Source organism: Carassius auratus, chromosome 2 (assembly GCF_003368295.1).
Source record: "Carassius auratus strain Wakin chromosome 2, ASM336829v1, whole genome shotgun sequence".
In the NCBI taxonomy this organism is placed as follows: Eukaryota; Metazoa; Chordata; class Actinopteri; order Cypriniformes; family Cyprinidae; genus Carassius; species Carassius auratus.
Window position 1 is genome coordinate 12,517,112 of NC_039244.1, and position 19,393 is coordinate 12,536,504.

At 38.0% G+C, this 19,393-nt stretch overlaps 2 protein-coding genes across 3 annotated transcripts; one reads left to right on the plus strand and one right to left on the minus strand.

The window, feature by feature from the left end:
- The first annotated feature begins 528 nt into the window (after positions 1–528).
- Positions 529–10,656, plus strand: LOC113116138 (septin-2). 2 transcript variants are annotated; one of them, XM_026284067.1, is made up of 13 exons: positions 529–656; positions 1,401–1,442; positions 1,613–1,727; positions 3,151–3,237; positions 3,419–3,542; positions 5,964–6,098; positions 6,231–6,348; positions 6,433–6,534; positions 7,033–7,178; positions 7,413–7,535; positions 9,080–9,140; positions 9,219–9,307; positions 9,640–10,656. In XM_026284067.1, exons 2-12 carry the CDS (start codon positions 1,419–1,421, stop codon positions 9,279–9,281), a joined length of 1,098 nt encoding a protein of 365 aa, XP_026139852.1. In that variant the 5' UTR covers positions 529–656; positions 1,401–1,418; the 3' UTR covers positions 9,282–9,307; positions 9,640–10,656. The 2 variants fall into 2 exon arrangements, with proteins under 2 accessions (XP_026139852.1, XP_026139862.1); XM_026284077.1 differs by having other exon boundaries at positions 7,413–7,496.
- Positions 10,657–12,395: 1,739 nt separating this feature from the next.
- LOC113116114 (serine/threonine-protein kinase 25-like) lies at positions 12,396–18,519 on the minus strand. The gene is made up of 11 exons (XM_026284031.1): positions 18,122–18,519; positions 17,460–17,690; positions 16,468–16,524; positions 16,236–16,344; positions 15,971–16,128; positions 15,528–15,713; positions 13,601–13,746; positions 13,340–13,448; positions 13,143–13,214; positions 12,801–12,937; positions 12,396–12,682 (listed from the first exon to the last, which is right to left on the minus strand). Exons 1-11 carry the CDS (start codon positions 18,149–18,151, stop codon positions 12,643–12,645), a joined length of 1,275 nt encoding a protein of 424 aa, XP_026139816.1. The 5' UTR covers positions 18,152–18,519; the 3' UTR covers positions 12,396–12,642.
- Between the last annotated feature and the right edge of the window lie 874 nt (positions 18,520–19,393).

Genomic DNA, 19,393 nt, shown 5'->3' on the forward strand with positions numbered 1-19,393 from the left:
TTTTTCTGTAAAATTCGTAATGACCAACTGTCTACCGTTTATCACCACAAGAGGTCACTGCCAATTATACATTTTATAGGTGTGAAATTATGAATAGAAACGCATATAATCTGAGGTGTTTTAAATCATTGACGATACATTTCTTATTTGCTGTTGTTGAGTCCAGTCATGATGATTAGTCCTCTTGATATCCAATATTGCATACAGGGGATCTACTGAATCAAACGTAGTGTGGCTGAACCAGTTATTTTAAAACTTGTTATACAATTAGAACCAAATTTAGAGCTGAAATCTTAAAATATAACACAAAATACTACACATATTATTTTTCTATTTTTATGTCCATGTAATGAAATCTGAAAAGAAAGGAATCAATTAGATACAGAGGAAAAATAATACGCCGATTTTAATTTTATGTTTTGATAAGTGAAGTTTTGTGCATAATTTGAAGTCCGTAAGCAACATTTATAATCATCTTTAATTTGGAGCTGCGACGGGACTTTTATTTTGAATCAACGAGACTTTTTCACGTTTACTTCACAGTCACTTGTGCTTTGCTGTCGGCGTTAGTGCGAGTTCCGGAATCTCAGGAATTTGGGCTGTTCGTCTCCTCAAGCTCCTGCGGTAGCGAACTCAAGATTTTCTGCGACTGAAAGGTAAACCAAATCCATTTACTCAAGTAATTTCTGTGCTCCAGATCACAGGTCAGGTTTTATCTGATGCGTGACTTCTGCGTGTCACTCGCGCGTCACTTCTGAATGAGCTCCGTTAACAGAGGTGTGTCACTACAGAGAAATCAGCCCTACACCAGCCAGCAACAACATTTACAGTACAGATCCTCGATTAATTTCATGTTAATAAAATGTGTGCATTATACAAATGCCCATGGAGAAATAAGATTTCATTAATTTCCATCATTTTTGTTATGTCTATAAATCATGCTTTTAAAATGAGGGAAAATAATCCTGTTATTTAAGGGGTAAAATATATTTTTAGGTTATTACATATTTTTTTTCTTATTGTCATTCTCAAAGTCATCTCGGAGCCCCTGGTAGAAAATCTCTGCTCGAATTAAATTTGAACTGCATTCAACAAAAACACGGGGATATAAATAACTGCTTTATTTGAATTTGAATGTGTTACGTTAAACATCAATTTCTAGTGCTCTTAGATTAAAATGGCTGGTGCAGGTTTGTGGTAAGACTGATGCTCGCAGACAGGAACTGACTTCCTGTTCCTGTAAGAGCTGTAAAAACTGTTTGTCGACAGCTTTCTCGTGCATGTAAGTCATTTTGCGACATCAAGATGCTCAATTTGTAAGAAAGTTAACGCCTGTTGTTGTTTTTAAATGTAAAGTGGTAATATCTAAACTCTAAACAAGCCTGTTGTTGTTTTTGCAGGTTTGGTTCGAACTCATAATGTCTCAAGCTGATAAAATGAAGGTAAGGAAATTAGTTTTAGTTTTATGTAGAGATCGATGTGCAAGGAAACTGGGCATGTTCAGAAAATGTTCTGAGCTCTGAATGTTATTGCTTTTAAGAGAACCAAGTTTTTATAGATAGCATTGTATTAAGACTTATTAAATGTTCACGTTCTGTTTTCTTGTGGTCAGCAAGGACAGTTTACAAACCCAGAGACTCCTGGGTATGTGGGATTTGCGAATTTGCCAAATCAGGTGCATCGGAAATCAGTGAAAAAGGGCTTCGAGTTCACTCTCATGGTGGTGGGTAAGTAATGTGGATGTGATGTTTTGAATGTGCCTCATAAACGTAAAAATATTGCCAATAAACACTAATCACACACTTGAACAACTCCGCTGTTTGTCAACCAAAACACAGTGGCTCTCATTCACTGACCACGTGTACGTACAATCTGTGCATGAAAACTTTCACAAACAAATCATGATTCTCTAATAACTTTTGTTCTAATATTTATTCTGAATTTAGAGATACCTTAGGAACAACTGAAATCACAAATATGTGCAATAATCTTAAACTTTATTACAGTTATTTCATTTTAATTATATTTTATCATAGAAAAAAATAAAATAAAAGGTTGTTATAGTTTAAGCTGCTGGTTTCCTTTGCATAAAAATGTACAGCTGTCTAATCTTATTAAAGTTTACATTAAGTGAAAATCCCCTCGTTTTCTAAATGTAATTGATCTTATTATGATCAATTAATCCAGTTCACGTTCATCTCCCTCCATGTTTGTGTGAATCACCCACATCTGAAAATCCATTTAACAACCGATGCAAAGAACCAAGTCCCTGACACTTTTTCTTTTTTAATTATCTGTTACTCTCAGATGTATGTCACAGTACAGAAGAAAATATCTGTCGCTACTTTTGATTCATCGCAATTTTAACATTAGAATCAGGTTAAGAACAAACGCATTTAAATATGAACAATCTGTGCGATTATTAGTGAATTTCCAATGTTCCCTTGCTATATATAATTAATACACTATACATTTTTCTCCATGCAATTCATATTATAACCAAGAGAAACAGTTCAGGTCTTTCTTTTTTTCTGTGGTATTAATGTAAAATGTGTAGCATAATTCTTGAACATATAGAGAAATAACACATCTTAGAAACATCATAGATGATCCATATGTGGAGGGAAAGCACATTTTATCATCTCGTCTCGTGGTTATTTTATAGTGAAATTGACTGTGGGAACAAGTTTGGCTGAACCACATTAATGATAAATCCTAGTTTGTTTTTGTTTTAAGGCAGCTGGGACTCTCCCCTCAGCCCTGTGTGTGTGTGCGTGTGTGTGTGTGTGTGTGTGTGTGTGTGTGTGTGTACAGCTGTTGACACACACATGAGATCTGCTGTGGGGAGGGTGACTGGGAGCTGACCACGCAGCAGAGCCCATTGTTCAGTCATCCCATCATCTTAAAATAAATCACAGAGGAATCCCGAACCTCCGACCACGAGCCCTTCCACTGCTGGAAGGCAGCTTTACTGAGACGTAGAAACAAAACACTGACTAGAGGAACAGATAATTGCACAAAACGCTCACGTCCGTGTTGAACAGTGACATCACACTGTTTATTCTTGGCAAAAGGGAAATGCAGTCAAGGTGTTTTTAGAGTTGATCTGATGAATTAGTGTTTCCTCATTAGCACCTCTGCTGTTTTCAGGCGAGTCGGGTTTGGGGAAGTCCACGCTGATCAACAGTTTGTTCCTCACTGATCTCTACCCAGAGAGGGTCATCCCTGGTGCTGCAGGTGAGAGTTTCAAAAACTGAGGACGTTACATCAGGTGTTCAGATACCGAAGCGTAATCTGATCAGAAAGTGTAAACAATGGCCTGGTGAACATCGGTGGCCTGATGTTTTGCACAGAAGGACTGATCTCGGCCTTTTGAGTCTCCCCTGATATATCTTTTTCATGTGCTCTTGTCATACAGAGAAGATTGAGCGCACGGTTCAGATCGAGGCCTCAACTGTGGAGATCGAGGAGCGTGGAGTGAAGCTGCGTCTCACTGTGGTCGACACACCTGGATACGGTGATGCCATCAACAGCCAGGACTGGTGAGGGTTGCTTTTTAGTGTATTCAGAGATGGTTTTTATCATCTATATCTTCATTTGTGTTATTCTAAATAAAGTTATACAAATCTGTGATGACATGAGGGTGAATAAATTAGTTTTTTTTGGGGGGGTGGGGGGACTGTACCTTTAAGAGAGCTTTGGTTGTGGGTTTTTTGGTTTAGTTTTTTTCCAAGAGACATTTCATGTTGTAATTGGAGATATGAAGAACAGAGAGAGCAGTGGAGGAATGAAGGAAGCAGGTTTCTTATTTCTTTTCGTTAGTTCTGGGAATGCTGCTCTGCTAGTGGAAGTGGTGAGACCGGAAACATGTGTGACCTCTTCCTGACTGCTCCCTGACCCACTTGAGCACAAAAACAGCAAAGAGAAGATATTGAAGTGCTTGTATCTGAAAAAGGAAATGTATGCTGTCAAATAACTTTTATACAAGTGAAACCTGACATTCTAATTTCAATCCACACAAAGCCATTTCAAAATCATATTTTTTTAATCTAGATTCATCTAACTGTAATCTTGGAATTAATCTAGATTAAAATGGCTCATTTGAATTCTGCCGAAGGCATTCAGAATATATGTACTACCCAAATAAATTAATGACTAAAAGTAAGTCTTTGAGAAGGGGTTTATCAAGCCATGGTGGTGCATCAGACCAGGGGCTCATCTCCTGTTTCCAAAATGCATCACAAACTGCTTGAGAAAGCTGTAAACTAATTCCACACTGCACAAGATGCAAACAACCTTACGCCTGTTTCACACATACTCCGTATGCGCTGCATATTTTTTTACACACACCCATGTTAACGGATTCCAGCGTTCACGCGGTTGCGGTCCGTCAGTGCGTTCCAGGAGCGATGTGTCTGCAGCAGTGCAGCGATTGTTTACGTACCGAGTAGCAGACTGCAAATGCGTCCTGTGTGAAAGCACAATAAGTATTTGTCCGTGCTGCTTCAGCACCACATACGAAACACACACAGACTGCATAAGCACTGCAAATGGAGTATGTGTGAAACAGGCGTGCGTCTTGTCAAGGTTTCCATTGGGAAGCTTCTTTAAAAAAAAATATTCCCTGAAGCAAACCCGGCAGCATCTTAGCTGCATCCAGGTTAGCACGTCACGTTTGATATGGTAATTTCACAGTAGGCATACACACAGGTTTAAAGAATCGTTCTCGCCCCCTACACTAAAATATCAAGGTGAAAGTCATCATAGCTCTCCTAGTATAGACCCAGCTCCTAATCCAATTTTGAGGATCGATTAATTGCGATATTTTTTTTTTATTGCCCGATAAGAGCCTCACATTAACCCAGTAAGTTAATGCCAATAACGGCCCACCACTAGTTAAAACTATTTTAGCTTTTTTTTTAACCAGAAGGCCTGGTGCATTTTCCATGCTGTGATGCCTTTACACTGCTGTTGTAGAGTGCAACAGTGCCTCTCCCACTCTTTCAGCTTACTTGGTTTTGAATAATTTTCTAGAAATGCGCCGATCGTTCGGCCAGGGATCGTAATCTGACGATTTTCCTCATGATCGGCCCGGATCGGTGACAGGTCGATCAGTCTTACTTCCGTCCGATTTTGAGCTGATCCGTTTTGTTACCAGTGGCACCGGCACTAATCTATATTAGTAAAGCACACAGGCCACTCACGGCCTCATACAGCTTGTGAGGTACACATATCTTAATTAGTATGCAGTTAAACACAGTCAGTTTTGGAACGTTAAAAAGTTGAGAAAGAGACTCCTGTTGTTTAACAGTATATTGGGTCCATGGATAAACTCTTAAAGGGACCAAAGTCCAGTATTCTTGCTGCTGTCTGTCTTATTAATCAAGGAACAAAAGACAAAGAAAATCACTTTTTCGTTTTATAACGTTTATGGGAAGCATTCATTTTTATTACATTTTTACAATGAAGACTAAAGAAATTACCTTTGATTTAAAAATTGACATTTGAATCAAATGTTTCATGTGTTTGTTTTTATGAAAATAAAACTGCGTTGAAGAAAAGTCGATTTTCGTTTGTATATGCTGTCAATTATAGTTCTAACAAAAGAACGGAAATCGGAAACGAAAATTGCAATCGGTGCATATCTATTTGAATTTCTTTTTTCCATTTAAAAAAACAAAACAAAAACAAATCTCAGATTCGGAAACAAAAATGTTAGTTATTTTGCAAAATATGCAGACTGACTCTGATAATAAGGAGAACATTCCTGTAATTTCTACAGAAGGATCCCAGCATTACAAACAAGTGTTTGAAGTTTAAAAAGATCCTGATACTTTCAGTCTGATCTATACATTTTCAGATTTGTTATAGGGATGGGGGCAGGTAAAATGTCTCCATTGTTTATAAACTCTATTCAGTTGTTTAATCGTGTCCCGTTTTTTTTTTTTTTTTTTTAATAACAGTTTTAACACCATTATCTCCTACATTGATGACCAGTTTGAGCGCTACCTGCATGATGAGAGTGGACTCAACCGCAGGCACATTGTGGACAACCGTGTGCACTGCTGCTTCTACTTCATTTCCCCTCTGGGTCACGGGTGAGCGCTTACATTTCACTCAACTAAAACATGTTTTATAACACCTTCCACTGTCGTAGGTGTGAGTTTAAGTGTTCACACAGTTCTGTTCTGGATTTAAATGACTGATTTTCCCATTATCTTATTTTATAGGATGAAGCCTCTAGATGTCCAATTCATGAAGGCCATTCACAACAAAGTGAATGTCGTTCCTGTTATTGCTAAAGCAGATACGCTGACACTGAGGGAGAGAGAGAGACTCAAGCGCAGGGTAAGCCATTCAGGCTTCTTTCCAAAGATGGACTGATCACATGCTTGGTTTGTTGGCTATATGTGTCTTTTTGTGGGATACTAGATTCTGGATGAAATCGATGAGCATGGCATCAAGATCTATCACCTCCCTGATGCAGAGTCTGATGAGGATGAAGATTTCAAAGAGCAGACCCGGATTCTCAAGGTGTGTGTGTTGTTGTTTTTTGTTCCTCATATATTTTTACAAACAGACAGGTCACCCTAAGGAAGAATATCACCATTTATTCATGTTGTTCAAAACCCATGTGTTTCAAACACTCCCCGAAAAACACAAAAGCACCATAAACGTACATTACTTCAAAAGTATAGGGTCAGTAAGATTTTTTTCTTATTTTAATTATAATTTAATTATTGATCAAATTAGAGTTTAAAATATATAAAAGTTGTTATTTTAAATAGTCATGATATATTTCACAGTATTGCAGTTTTTTACCTTACATGTGATCAAACAAATGTAGCCCTGGTGAACATTTAGTGAGAATTATTCACACTGGTTTGGGGAATTGTAGTTTGGACCAGGGTGAGAAATGGCAGAATTGTAGTTTCTGTGATCACTTGATGCTCACCGTTTCCTGCTCTTCAGGAGACTGCGTCCAAGCTAGGCTAGGTCTTTTAAAGGTTCCTTTTCATCTTTGTGTTGTAGGCCAGCATACCGTTTGCCGTGGTGGGATCCAACCAGCAGATTGAGGCTAAGGGGAAGAAAGTGAGGGGGCGTTTGTACCCATGGGGTGTGGTGGAGGTAGAAAACCCAGAACACAATGACTTCCTCAAACTTCGCACTATGCTAATGTAAGTCATTTCAAGTTCTCTGTTCTTTAATGTTTGCAAATTCTTGATTTTACACACAAAACGAGGCTGTGAAGAAAATTGGAGTTGATTGTTTAGTCTTTAAAACACCCCCCACCACCCCCACCTTGCAGTAAAATGAATTAAATGGAGTGTATTTCTGTTCCTCTCAGCCTTATTTCCATTCTAAGATTGACTGTCATTATTGTCTGTTGATGGTTATTGTCATCCATCCAGCACCCACATGCAGGACCTTCAAGAAGTTACTCAGGACCTTCACTACGAGAACTTCCGCTCGGAGCGCCTCAAACGGGGCGGCAGGTTGTCCTCCCATGGTTACATTCTGCCTTTGTCGCCTGCGTACGTACTGCTCTGCTTGCCTTTCTCCACCTCCTCCCTTAACATCCATGAAAAAAATCAGAGCTTTGTGAGTGTAGCCGCAGATTATTTGAATAGCCCAAACCTGCCAACACTAAGCGGATGTATTGAAATAGCAAATTTTTTACATACCGTATTTTCCGGACTATAAGTCGCACTTTTTTTCAGTTTGGCTGGTGCTGCGACTTATAGTCAGGTGCGACTTATTTATTAAAATTAATTTGACATTAACCGAGAGAAGTGAACCAAGAGAAAAAATTACAGTCTCTAGCCACGAGAGAGCGCTCTATGCTGCTCAGTGCTCCTGTAGTCTACACTGAAGACATAGAGCGCCCTCTAGCGGCTGGAGACGGTAATGTTTTTCTTGGTTCTAAATAAATGCAATTTATAGTCCAGTGCGACTTATGTTTTTTTCCTCATCATGACGCATTTTTTGGACTGATGCGACTTATACTCAGGTGCAACTTATAGTCCGAAAAATATGGTAGCCGCTTCTCATTTTTGTTCAATTCAAATATAGTAATTTGATAGCAGAAACGAAAGGAGAAGAGCAGCATTGCTTTGTCTGATTTTATCCTAATCGGTTGATGAAGTGTGTTCCATAAACTGTAGAGCTTGACTCAGTCTCATGGATCTGCAGCGAGCTGTCAGAGGATAGGAGGAGGAGGTACCACCTGTCCTTCAGCCTGACGCTAGCACCGGCTCTGCTCTTCTCACTGTTTCACTCTCACGCATGCAAATACTTCAATACAAAGCCCTCTGTAACTGTCTGTTCCGCTTATCACACGCTTGTGCTAATAACTTGGATTTGTCTTTCTCGTCTTGCCTTAACTCTGCAATGCAAAACACTCTTCTGATGGTTTACTAATACAGTTCTTGTCCTGTCATTTGTTAAATCACAATTTTGAGAAATTATATAAATTATATTTTGGTAATTTATGAGCTTTTTTTTTTTTTTTTAAATAGACAATTCATGTCCCCCATTTTTCTATCACTGCAGTTAAATATTTAAGCACAATCCTATATATATATATACACACACACACACACATATATTTTTGTTCTATTTAGTCTTAATAATTTTATTAGATGCTAAATTATTCTATATTGCTGCAATCATTTTTTTTGTTATCAGAACAAGGATATCTTCAGTGTTAGGTATATTTTAGTATTTTAGTGTAATATATATTTATTCCACTAAAATATGCCTGTCACTTACGTGTATTCTTTTAAAAAAATATTTAATGTCCTAGCTCTAATCATTGAATATATTTTATGTACATTATTTAATACAATTAATTGTATTAATTTGAGAGCTTTTCTCAGCAAATATTTATATGCATTGAATTCTGATTAATTGAATTAAGCTCCAATGACATTTCATTTAAATTCTAAAATTAATTTAAAGTTTAAATTCTATTTGTTTTTTTTTAACTACTGACCGTTTTGTTTTGACAATAGGAGAAACTAATTGTGAAGCCTCAGTATAGATGCGTGTCTCTTTACACTTGGTTTGTGTCACGCAGGCAAGGTCCGGAGCCAGAGGAAATGGACAAGGATATAATCTTACAGGAGAAGGAGGCTGAGGTAGGATCTCTCAAAGCAAACACAAGCTGAACGCTTATAAGACCAATGTGTGTGTGACTCTGTTTGTGTGTGGCTCAGCTGAGGCGGATGCAGGAGATGATCGCTAAGATGCAGGCGCAGATGCAGAAACATGGAGATTGAGACGGCCCACACTTGTGAGAAACACGGTAAGAGTACATTACAAACACCGAAACCCCAGAACAACACGACCGGTCACAGTATGATAACTGACTCGTAACTATAAGCAGTTCTGCGATCTGAGCTGCTCTTCAGCATTTGATGTTTTATTCGATATCATCGTTTTTGTAGTGTGATCGACAGTGACAATGATATGCCAATAAAGTTTTATATTTTAGTTCAACTTATCTTGTTTTTATTTTCTGCCTCCAAAAAATTTAAGTAGGGTTAAATTGATAAAGCAAAACTGCCATATTGGCCATTTATTTTTGTTTATTAAATATTTAGTTGGGGGGCGGTTATTTGTTTGTGTTTCTGACAGACGCAGACCTGTCGTTCGAGCTTGACCCAGTCAGACACGGAACGAGAGGAAGTGTTGCTAAATGTGGAGAAAGAGGAGAGACTGGTCCTTAGCTCAACTTGCTTGCCATTGTCTTAGTTTCTTTCACTCTTGTGTGATTAAATGTGTTTTGTCAAATTTTTTTAAAAGCAGTAATAAGTGTTGTTGTTTTTTTTTGTTGTTTTTTTTTCAAATGCTGTTCCTGATATCAATTTTTTTTTCCTGTTCCAGTAACCAAAAATGAAGAGCAACCATTAGTAATTTAGAAAAACAAAACCTGTTACGAAAGCCAAATGCTGCTGAGAAGGAATCTTCTACTGTAGAGCACCTTTATTAGTAGTGACCACTCAAACTCATTTCTGTCCCATCTAGCTTAACAAACACTGTGAAAATACAAGCAGCTGTTGAATTTGAGTGTGGGTTTTTTTTCATACTGTTTCTAAGTGTTGCCAGAGAGATTGCGGTCATCCTGTACGGGACTTTTCTGAAGCACTTCTCTCTTCCCTGCATGAAGTCTTGAAATATCAGTGCTGTTCAGTTGAATGGTCCCCTGCAAAACATTATACTGTGACCCATGATTCATTCCCTATGCCGGTTAATGAAGAAGCAGCTCATTTTGCTGATTTTTTTTTTTTTTTGTACCTGAATGCATACTGTCATGTTTGTACTATCAGACATTATTATGAGTGCAATGTGAAATTTACAACATCAAACATCAAAATATGCTGTTGTGCCCTTTGACCTTGATGCATGCCAAATTTGTACCTCCTTTTGGGATCTATGGTTAAAATAGTTTATCTTATTCCTGTGGTTGAATCAAATTTCCATATTTTAAGTGAAAAATTAAGTATGGGTTTCTATATGTTACACAAAAGCAAACTTTTATATAGTTGAATTTGCTTTCCATATTTGGTCATTCCAGCTTTAATGTTTCACTTGAGAACTTTCTATTAAACCATCACTGTCTATTATCTTTTAATAAAATTTTGTATTGAAACATTTTTAGGTTTTGCCCTTTTTTGGGTGTGTGGGGGGGTATTCACTTCTTAATTTGCTGTTGAATACAACAGGAAGGATTTGTTAAAATACTTGTTAAAATTACTTATCAGTTCTCTCGATGGCCGTTAGAGGTCATGAATTATATAACATTTTAAAGAAATCAACATAATAATTATAATTATTATTCCCAGATATTGTAATTTAAACAAATTAATGAGGTTTTATAACTAAAGATAGAACAGTATCATTGACATTGTTAAAGAGTGTAGATGTGGGAGGCTCGGTGTGGAATCCAATGACATACGAACCTCCTGGTCGCCCAGGTTTTGTGTGTGTATATATAAAATGTGTATATGTAAAAATTTTCATACTATGGATGAACAGAGTAACAGTAGATAATACTTTTAGAGGAGCTTCTCACGTTCTGAAGAGGCAGCACAGGAGTTCTGGATCAGTCATTACTACAAGAGAAAACAGATGTCTAACAGCAAGACAGTGAAGGAACTAACTACACAATTCTGACACCCAGTGGGACAGAAGAGCATAACACCAAACTCTTCCTGATAGGTTAATAAAGCCTTTTAGTGACCCCTGATGGGATCTTGGCAATTAGTCAAGGCCTTGAATATGATGATTGAGTCGTCATTTTATGATTTATATAATTATTATGATTCATATTATTATTATTTATCTCTTACAAGCAGTTTTAGTTTAAGATTTATTATAAATCAATATTTTAAAAAATATTAATGTATACAGATCATGTAATATAAATAACTGTAGTATCAATAGATGGCACTATTTAAAAAAAAAAAAAACTTGATCAATGTATATTTTCAAATGTATAAACTAAGTTAACAAGTTTCACTTATGCCTGCACTGATTTTTTTTTTTTTTTGTCCTCCTTCATGTTTCATATGACGTTTAAATTTGTCATATTCTTCAATCTCTCAACTTTAGCAAAAAACCTTTAACCTTTAGTTTTGAATCTCGCTGGATCTCTCGCGAGAAGTAAATCAAACTTGCTTTGTCTTGTAAAGCTCATGATTGGCTGTTCGCCAGTGATGTCACATATTCATGTGCACTCAGGATCAAAGCCTGAGTTGACAAAGAAAGTTGATGAACAGCATCATGATACCAACAAAGCCGAATTGGAGAGGTTTGGTTTTGTCAACTCAAAGCTAATCCTGTAACTCTGAATTTTTTCAGCTACCATCATGGTACAGGCCCCTGCCCTGAGCATAATTAAATCTTTGAGCATTTTTGTTTTACTGTCTGATAAGTGGAACCAATAATAATAATATGTCAAATATGTTTTTTTTTCCCCATAAAGGTAACTAATTTTACCACAGTATAACAGGCTTGTAGTATTGGATTTGTTTATATTATATATATATATATATATATATATATATATATATATAAAAAATAATAATAAGGATGTTGTACATTATTAATAAATAATTGTCTATGCTGCCAGTCACCTGAGGACAAGGAGCTTTCCATTATGATGAACCTTTTGCTAATTTTATTATAGTTTTTTTTTATACTTCAATAAATAATTGGTAACACTTTATTTTACAGTGTCCTTGTTTAACATTAAATGTACCTGCAACTGTTGTTCTCAGTACTTCAATGTACTAGTCTATTACACTATAACAAGGACACCCTAAAATAAAGATCTAATAAAGAGATCTAAACTTACCACAGTTCACACCAATAACCACACAAACACCATGTTTCCATAAACACTTTATAATATGATTTTGATCTAACAGGTAAACACAGTTCGCTCACTGACATGGCTTTTTCTCTTAAATACTGTCCATTCTATAAAGAAAACTGTAAAAATATTTAAGCAGAACTAATTAAAAGATCTCCGGGGGTAAGAGAGGATGAGTGATGAGCCTGATGGGGCGATGATGATGATGATGATGATGATGGTTTAGTGCGGGAGGAGGGAGCAGCAGCAGCAGAGGCGTGTCTTCACCGTGATGATGGTGTGGTGTTGCCATTCAGAGAAAACCTAATAAAAAATATATATATTCATTTTTTTTTTTTACTTAAATATTACATTCAAATGCAATTTTTACTTGTATAGTGTTATATTTTCTATAAATATGTTTTTTTTTAGATGCGCTCACCTGCACACTCTCTCCATCATGTGTGTGACCAGCAGGTCAGAGATGCCAGGACAGGACTCTTCTGCCAGGTTGAAGGCATTCTCCAGCTCCTCTATGGCACCCATTCCCCCGCCACATGCCCTCCTCTTCTCCTTCAGCTGGAGAGCAGACAGACTTACATTTAACTCCACAACACATAGAGCTTTCCACAGTATATTACACTTTACTGCTGCCTTATCTGCTGCTACCATGAGAAAAAGTGTTAGAGTTAAAGTGAGAGCACTACATCTGGCCCTGATAAATCCAGTCAGAGTTTGAGAGAGATATATATATATATGAGGTGAGAGTTTTGTGCAGTTTTACCTCTCTGAAGATGGGAGAGACCAGCGCTGACAGACATTGTGACTTGGGCTGCCTCTTTACTGTCTCAGCTGCCTGTAAAACAAATCCAAAACAAAACTTTACCTTTTTTGTAGGGGCATCTAAAAACTTGTAACAAAATAATTGTTATGGTTTTAGTTTTGGTTATCAATAACCCTGTGGATGTTTGAAATAGTGACCTCTGAGTCTGTGTTTGTGTAGCCCTTCTGGAGCTTGTTCATAGAGCTGGGGCGGACTGTGGGGAACGTCCACATGGGACACTGGTCTCGGTCATCACCATCTCCATCCCTGAGATTGAGTAATTATTATAGAGTACAAGGAAGAAATTGAGAACATTATTCTTTTCAAGGCTATAAGTCATCAATATAAGATCAATTCACCAGACAGTACAATCAAGTAATAAGAAATGACCAATATATCCTATTGGATTTGTGACGTACATATCAGAATCATCAGAGCTAGACTCGTCTCCGTGGCCTTCAGACTTCCAGCGGCCGTATCGGTCAATCAGCTCTGTTAGATAGGACGTTTTCTTGGTGTAGCGCGTGATGAATTTGTGCTTCAGTAACTCCTTGGCGGTGGGCCGCTGCAGAAAACCAGGACATTGAAAATGTATGAAAATGAATATTTAAAAATTTCATTTATTCATGTGATGGCAAAGCTGAATTTTCAGCATCATTACTCCAGAGTGTCACATAATCCCTTCAAATATGCTGATTTGCTGCTTAAGAAACAGTCGTGTTGCTTAATATTTTTGTGGAAAAATCTGAGGCAAGTAATGCATTAAATTGATCTTAAGTGACAGTAAAGACATTTATTGTACAAAACACACACACAGACACAGACACAGTATACTGACCTAAAGGATTATTAGGAACACCTGTTCAATTTCTCATTAATGCAATTATCTAATCAACCAATCACAAGGTAGTTGCTTCATTGCATTTAGGGGTATGATCCTGGTCAAGACAATCTCCTGAACTCCAAACTGAATGTCAGAATGGGAAAGAAAGGTGATTTAAACAATTTTGAGTGTGGCATGGTTGTTGGTGCCAGACGGGCCGGTCTGAGTATTTCACAATCTGCTCAGTTACTGGGATTTTCACGCACAACCATTTCTAGGGTTTACAAAGAATGGTGTGAAAAGGGAAAAACATCCAGTATGCGGCAGTCCTGTGGCAGTGAAAATGCCTTGTTGATGCTAGAGGTCAGAGGAGAATGAGCCGACTGATTCAAGCTGATAGAAGAGCAACTTTGACTGAAATAACCACTTGTTACAACAGAGGTGTGCAGCAAAGCATTTGTGAAGCCACAACATGCACAACCTTGAGGCGGATGGGCAACAACAGCAGAAGACCCCACCGGGTACCACTCATCTCCAATACAAATAGGAAAAAGAGGCTACGATTAGCACAAGCTCACTAAAATTGGACAGTTGAAGACTGGAAAAATGTTGCCTGGTCTGATGAGTCTCGATTTCTGTTGAGACATTCAGATGGGAGTCAGAATTTTGCGTAAACAGAATGAGAACATGGATCCATCATGCCTTGTTACCACTGTGCAGGCTGGTGGTGGTGGTGTAATGGTGTGGGGGGTGTTTTCTTTGGTTTAGGCCCCTTAGTGCCAATTGGGCATCGTTTAAATGCCACGACCCATCTGAGCATTGTTTCTGACCACGTCCATCCCTTTATGACCACCATGTACCCATCTTCTGATGGCTTCTTCCAGCAGGATAATGCACCATGTCACAAAACTCGAATCATTTCAAATTGGTTTCTTGAACATGACAATGAGTTCACTGTACTAAAATGGCCCCAACAGTCTCCAGATCTCAACCCAATAGAGCATCTTTGGGAAGTGGTGGAACGGGATTTTCGTGACCTGGATGTGAATCCCACAAATCTCCTTCAACTGCAAGATGCTATCCTATCAATATGGGCCAACATTTCTAAAGAATGATTTCAGCCCCTTGTTGAATCAATACCACGTAGAATTAAGGCAGTTCTGAAGGCGAAAGGGCGTCAAACACGCATTTAGTATGGTGTTCCTAATAATCCTTTAGATGAGTGTATATAAACACCCAACATTGATATTAAAAACAATTATTACTAATGGAGCACCAATAAAAATAAAATAAATAATAAAAAAAGCACCAAACCAGCATAATAGAACGACAGAAAATAGTTATTTTAAATTGTAATATTTCACATTACTGTTTTTATTGTATTTCACCAAATAAATGCATCCTTAGAGAGCATAAGACTTTTAAACATTTAAAAATATCTGAATTTTTCCCAAACCGTTGACTGTTGTGGATATTGGAGATAACCTGAAACATTAGAACCAGTGGCAGAGCCAAATACTCACGAAGCGAGGGTCTTTATTGAGGCATGCCTCCACAAACTCTTTGAAGGGTTTGCTGTAGGAGCCCTCCAGTGTCGGGGGAGTGTTCTTGGGAATGAGAAACAGCACTCGCATCGGATGCAGGTCAGAGTTCGGGGGTTCCCCCTTCGCCAGTTCTATAGCTGTAATTCCCAAGGACCAAATGTCTGCCTGCAGCCAAAAAAGCAAGCCTAAAAAGTCTCATTTCATATTTCAACTAGAGATATATATACGATTAGATGCTACTATGCTAAAATGTAAACCAGTTTACATGCCTACCAAAAAAAAAACAAATTAATTGGGAACCGTTTTACCACCCCAGCCTTTCTGTCAGAGTGCTGAACGTGTGTTTTCACAGCTCTAGCACATTAATATTCAGACTGTTCTTTTGCATGTTGAGAAAATGCTGTTCATCTGGATTCCCGCACCTTAAAATCATACGCCGACTGTTTGATGACCTCTGGAGCCATCCAGAAAGGAGTTCCCACAAAAGTGTTTCTCTTGATCTGGGTGTCTGTGAGCTGTCCCGCCACCCCGAAGTCTGCCAGCTTCACGTCTCCCTGCTCAGACAGCAGCACGTTGGCAGCTGCCACAAGATACGGACATGAATCATTAGCACGGAACTCAGATTTCACTGAACACGGATGATTAAATATGAAGCCATCCCTAGCTGGCCCAAATGAGTTATCACACCTTTGATATCACGGTGAATCTTCCTCTCCGAATGCAAGTATTCCAGTCCCTTCAGAATCTCCCTCAGTATAGTGGCAATGTACGTTTCCTCTAGTGGTCCTGGTTTCAGCTGAGACGAGTGGAGGAACGTAGGAGACACATTTAATTTCTAAAGCTGAAAGCTCTTTAAGAATTCATGAATGCACACATTAAAATATTTCCATAACCGATGAGCCACTGCTGTTCAACTTACAAGATCTAAAGCAGAGCCGCCTCCTAAATACTCCATGATGATCCACAGCTTCGTTCCCTGTGGACAATGGCAAACATAACACAAGTACCATTTCTTTAAATGGTCACTTGACATTTATGTATTTAGCATTCATATTTCAATAGGAATCCAGAAGATATTTTAAACTTTCTTTATTGGCATCTCTGCTTCTATGCAGAACCTTAATCATCCATTTAAACTTTCAAATGCAAAAAAAAAAAAAAAAAAGTTATTTATAGTGGAAAATGGTTCTTTAGATTATCAAAACATTCTTCAGACTATGATAAATGATATTTTAAGAACTGTCGATTAAAAGGTTCTTTGGGGAACCAAAAATCATTCTATGGCATTGCTACAAAACCCCAATATTTATGTTAAAGAGTGAGGTAGCAGACTTTAGTTTCTGAAAGAAATCATAACCGATCTGGTATTTTCCTAGTATTTTCCTATTATGTAAACAATTTAAAAAAAAAATCTGTATATTTAATTAGAGAAAATATGATTTTTATCCATAAGAAATTGATTGGACAGTGGATGCTACTAACCAAATGATAGAATTGCTGTTTGGCTAGTAAGTATAGCCTTGTTAACCTCGTTTAAATAATGTTAATAAATGGCCAAATCACTTTTTAGGTTTCTATAAACTGCAGGGAGTTCTAGTTCTCTGGTAGCATTCCCGTTTATATCTGTAGCCCTTATTTAACTAGTGTTGAACATTCTGGACATATGCAATTTAATCTCTTGCATTGCTTAAGAGATGACAATGGATTACGTTGCTTCAGAAGAAGAAAAATGCATCACATTTTGATTAAAGATAAACGTTTTTTCTTTGGAATAATTAATTGATAAATCATTTCATCATGCATTAAAAAGTGGCTTCATGTTGACTTTAAAAAGTGTTGTATTGATGTTTAAAAACTCTTACTATTGTTTGTCTGTACACGTCTGAGATCCCAAACAATGGGAGAGTGTACCTTCAGGTATGAGCCATAGTATTTGGTGACATAGGGGCTGTCACACTGGCTGAGCACCGTGATCTCCTGCTGAATGTCCTCGATCTCATCTTCCGCCTCCTCCAGGTCGATGATCTTGATGGCCACCACCTCTTTAGTGCGATTGTTGATGCCCTTGTAGACCTCACCAAAAGACCCCTTCCCAATGCGCTCCTGTTTCGTGAAATACTCCTCCGGATCGAGCCGGGAATTCTGTTGGAGAGAGAGAGACAGTCAAGGAATGATGTGAGATACAATGACAGATGTAGATGAAAGTCAATAATCATTTACTATGGACCCTTATAGATTACATCACATTCGCTGGGATGCTCTACTATATATGTTTGGGAATAATATTAACTATTGTGTGTGTGTGTGTGTGTGTGTGTGTATATAATGACTGATGCCTTTGAAATGAAACGGTTTTGACATGAAATGTAACAACAACAAAAAACAGACGTTCATTTCTAATGATCTACATTGAAACGGATTACTCAGACACAATATAAGGCAGCCCTCAATGATTCTAAATTGAAAAACGTCATGATATGGCAGGCTTAATAAACATTATTGTGATATGACTGATTATGAGATGAAAGCCCTGGATGCAGAAGAGTCTCGGCTGGACTGCGGAATGGATTCACCTGGTTCTGCATGTCGCGGAGGTGCGCCATCCTGACGGCAGCTCGGTGTGGATGAGAGCAGATGTAGCCCTTTCCGCCAAAGGAGGGGTGCTGGAAAACTCTTCAACAGGCTGCTCTTCCTCCTCCGATCCCCTGCTTAGCTAGCTAGCCTTTACACACAAAAACACCTCTGCATGTCCTGTTCGTCTGCCGTGTTTTCGGCCTCCGATCCCGATAGCGGACCCGCAGCCTGGCGAGAATCACAGCTAGGTGTCGTGTGACTCCATGTATGAAAGCATCTGCCTACGAGCTAATCGCTTTCCGAGTGTAACTGTTTTATATTGATCCGCTCACGTTCAGGCGGCTCTTCATTTATTGCTTGCGGTAGAACAAAATAATAGGAACAACAGCGCATGCGCAGCTTCTGACTTAAGGAACTGGGGATTGTGGGAGTTGTAGTTATACTGCCAGAAGGTAGCAAGATTAAAAATGACACGAAATAGGAATTCACCGTATCAGTTTTCTAATGCATTATTGTGAACAGTTCATCCGTGTATGCGTTTCTTTTTTTGACCTCGTAATGTTTAATCAAATGACAATGTTAATTGGACTTTCTGGTGAAAACGACAGACTTCTCCAATCATTTGATTTGCTTAAACCCTGCCCTTTCAATAAAGCTCCTTTGCTCTGTTTGCCTCCACATTTGAGATGCAACACCCCCATCTCAAAATCCATTCTACATCCAAAACAAGAACAAATTCCCTCCCTTCATTTCCAATTTTTTTTCCGATAACCTGTTAAAAACTTGGATGTAGCCTACAATAGCCTAAATTTCATCACAACTTTCCTAATAGGTCATGTGACAGACACAACTACCATGGTGAACATGGTAACAGTCATGAAGTAAGTTTCAAACCAAATGTAGTACAAGTATTCTATGGCATTTCAGATGCATCTGAAGTCATGGGGGCAAAAACATCACCACCTTACCCAATTGGCCTACTTAAATGTAATTGAGTATCAATTTTTTTCTTTTGTGTTTACAGAGTATCAAAGATATTAGCAACTTTTATTCACTGCTTTACATTTTTTAATAAGTAGGCTATCTGTGCTCGTTACTTCAATACATTTGCAATGAGTGTTGCAGTTACACGTTACATTTTGCATGGCACCTAGATTTTTCTGCAGCAGTTTATTTCTGCTACAAAAGAAGTGATATCACCAATTAAGGGGCACTGAAAGTACTATATCTTGTGCCTTATAAGCATTTGTGAATCATGTGTTTTATACAGT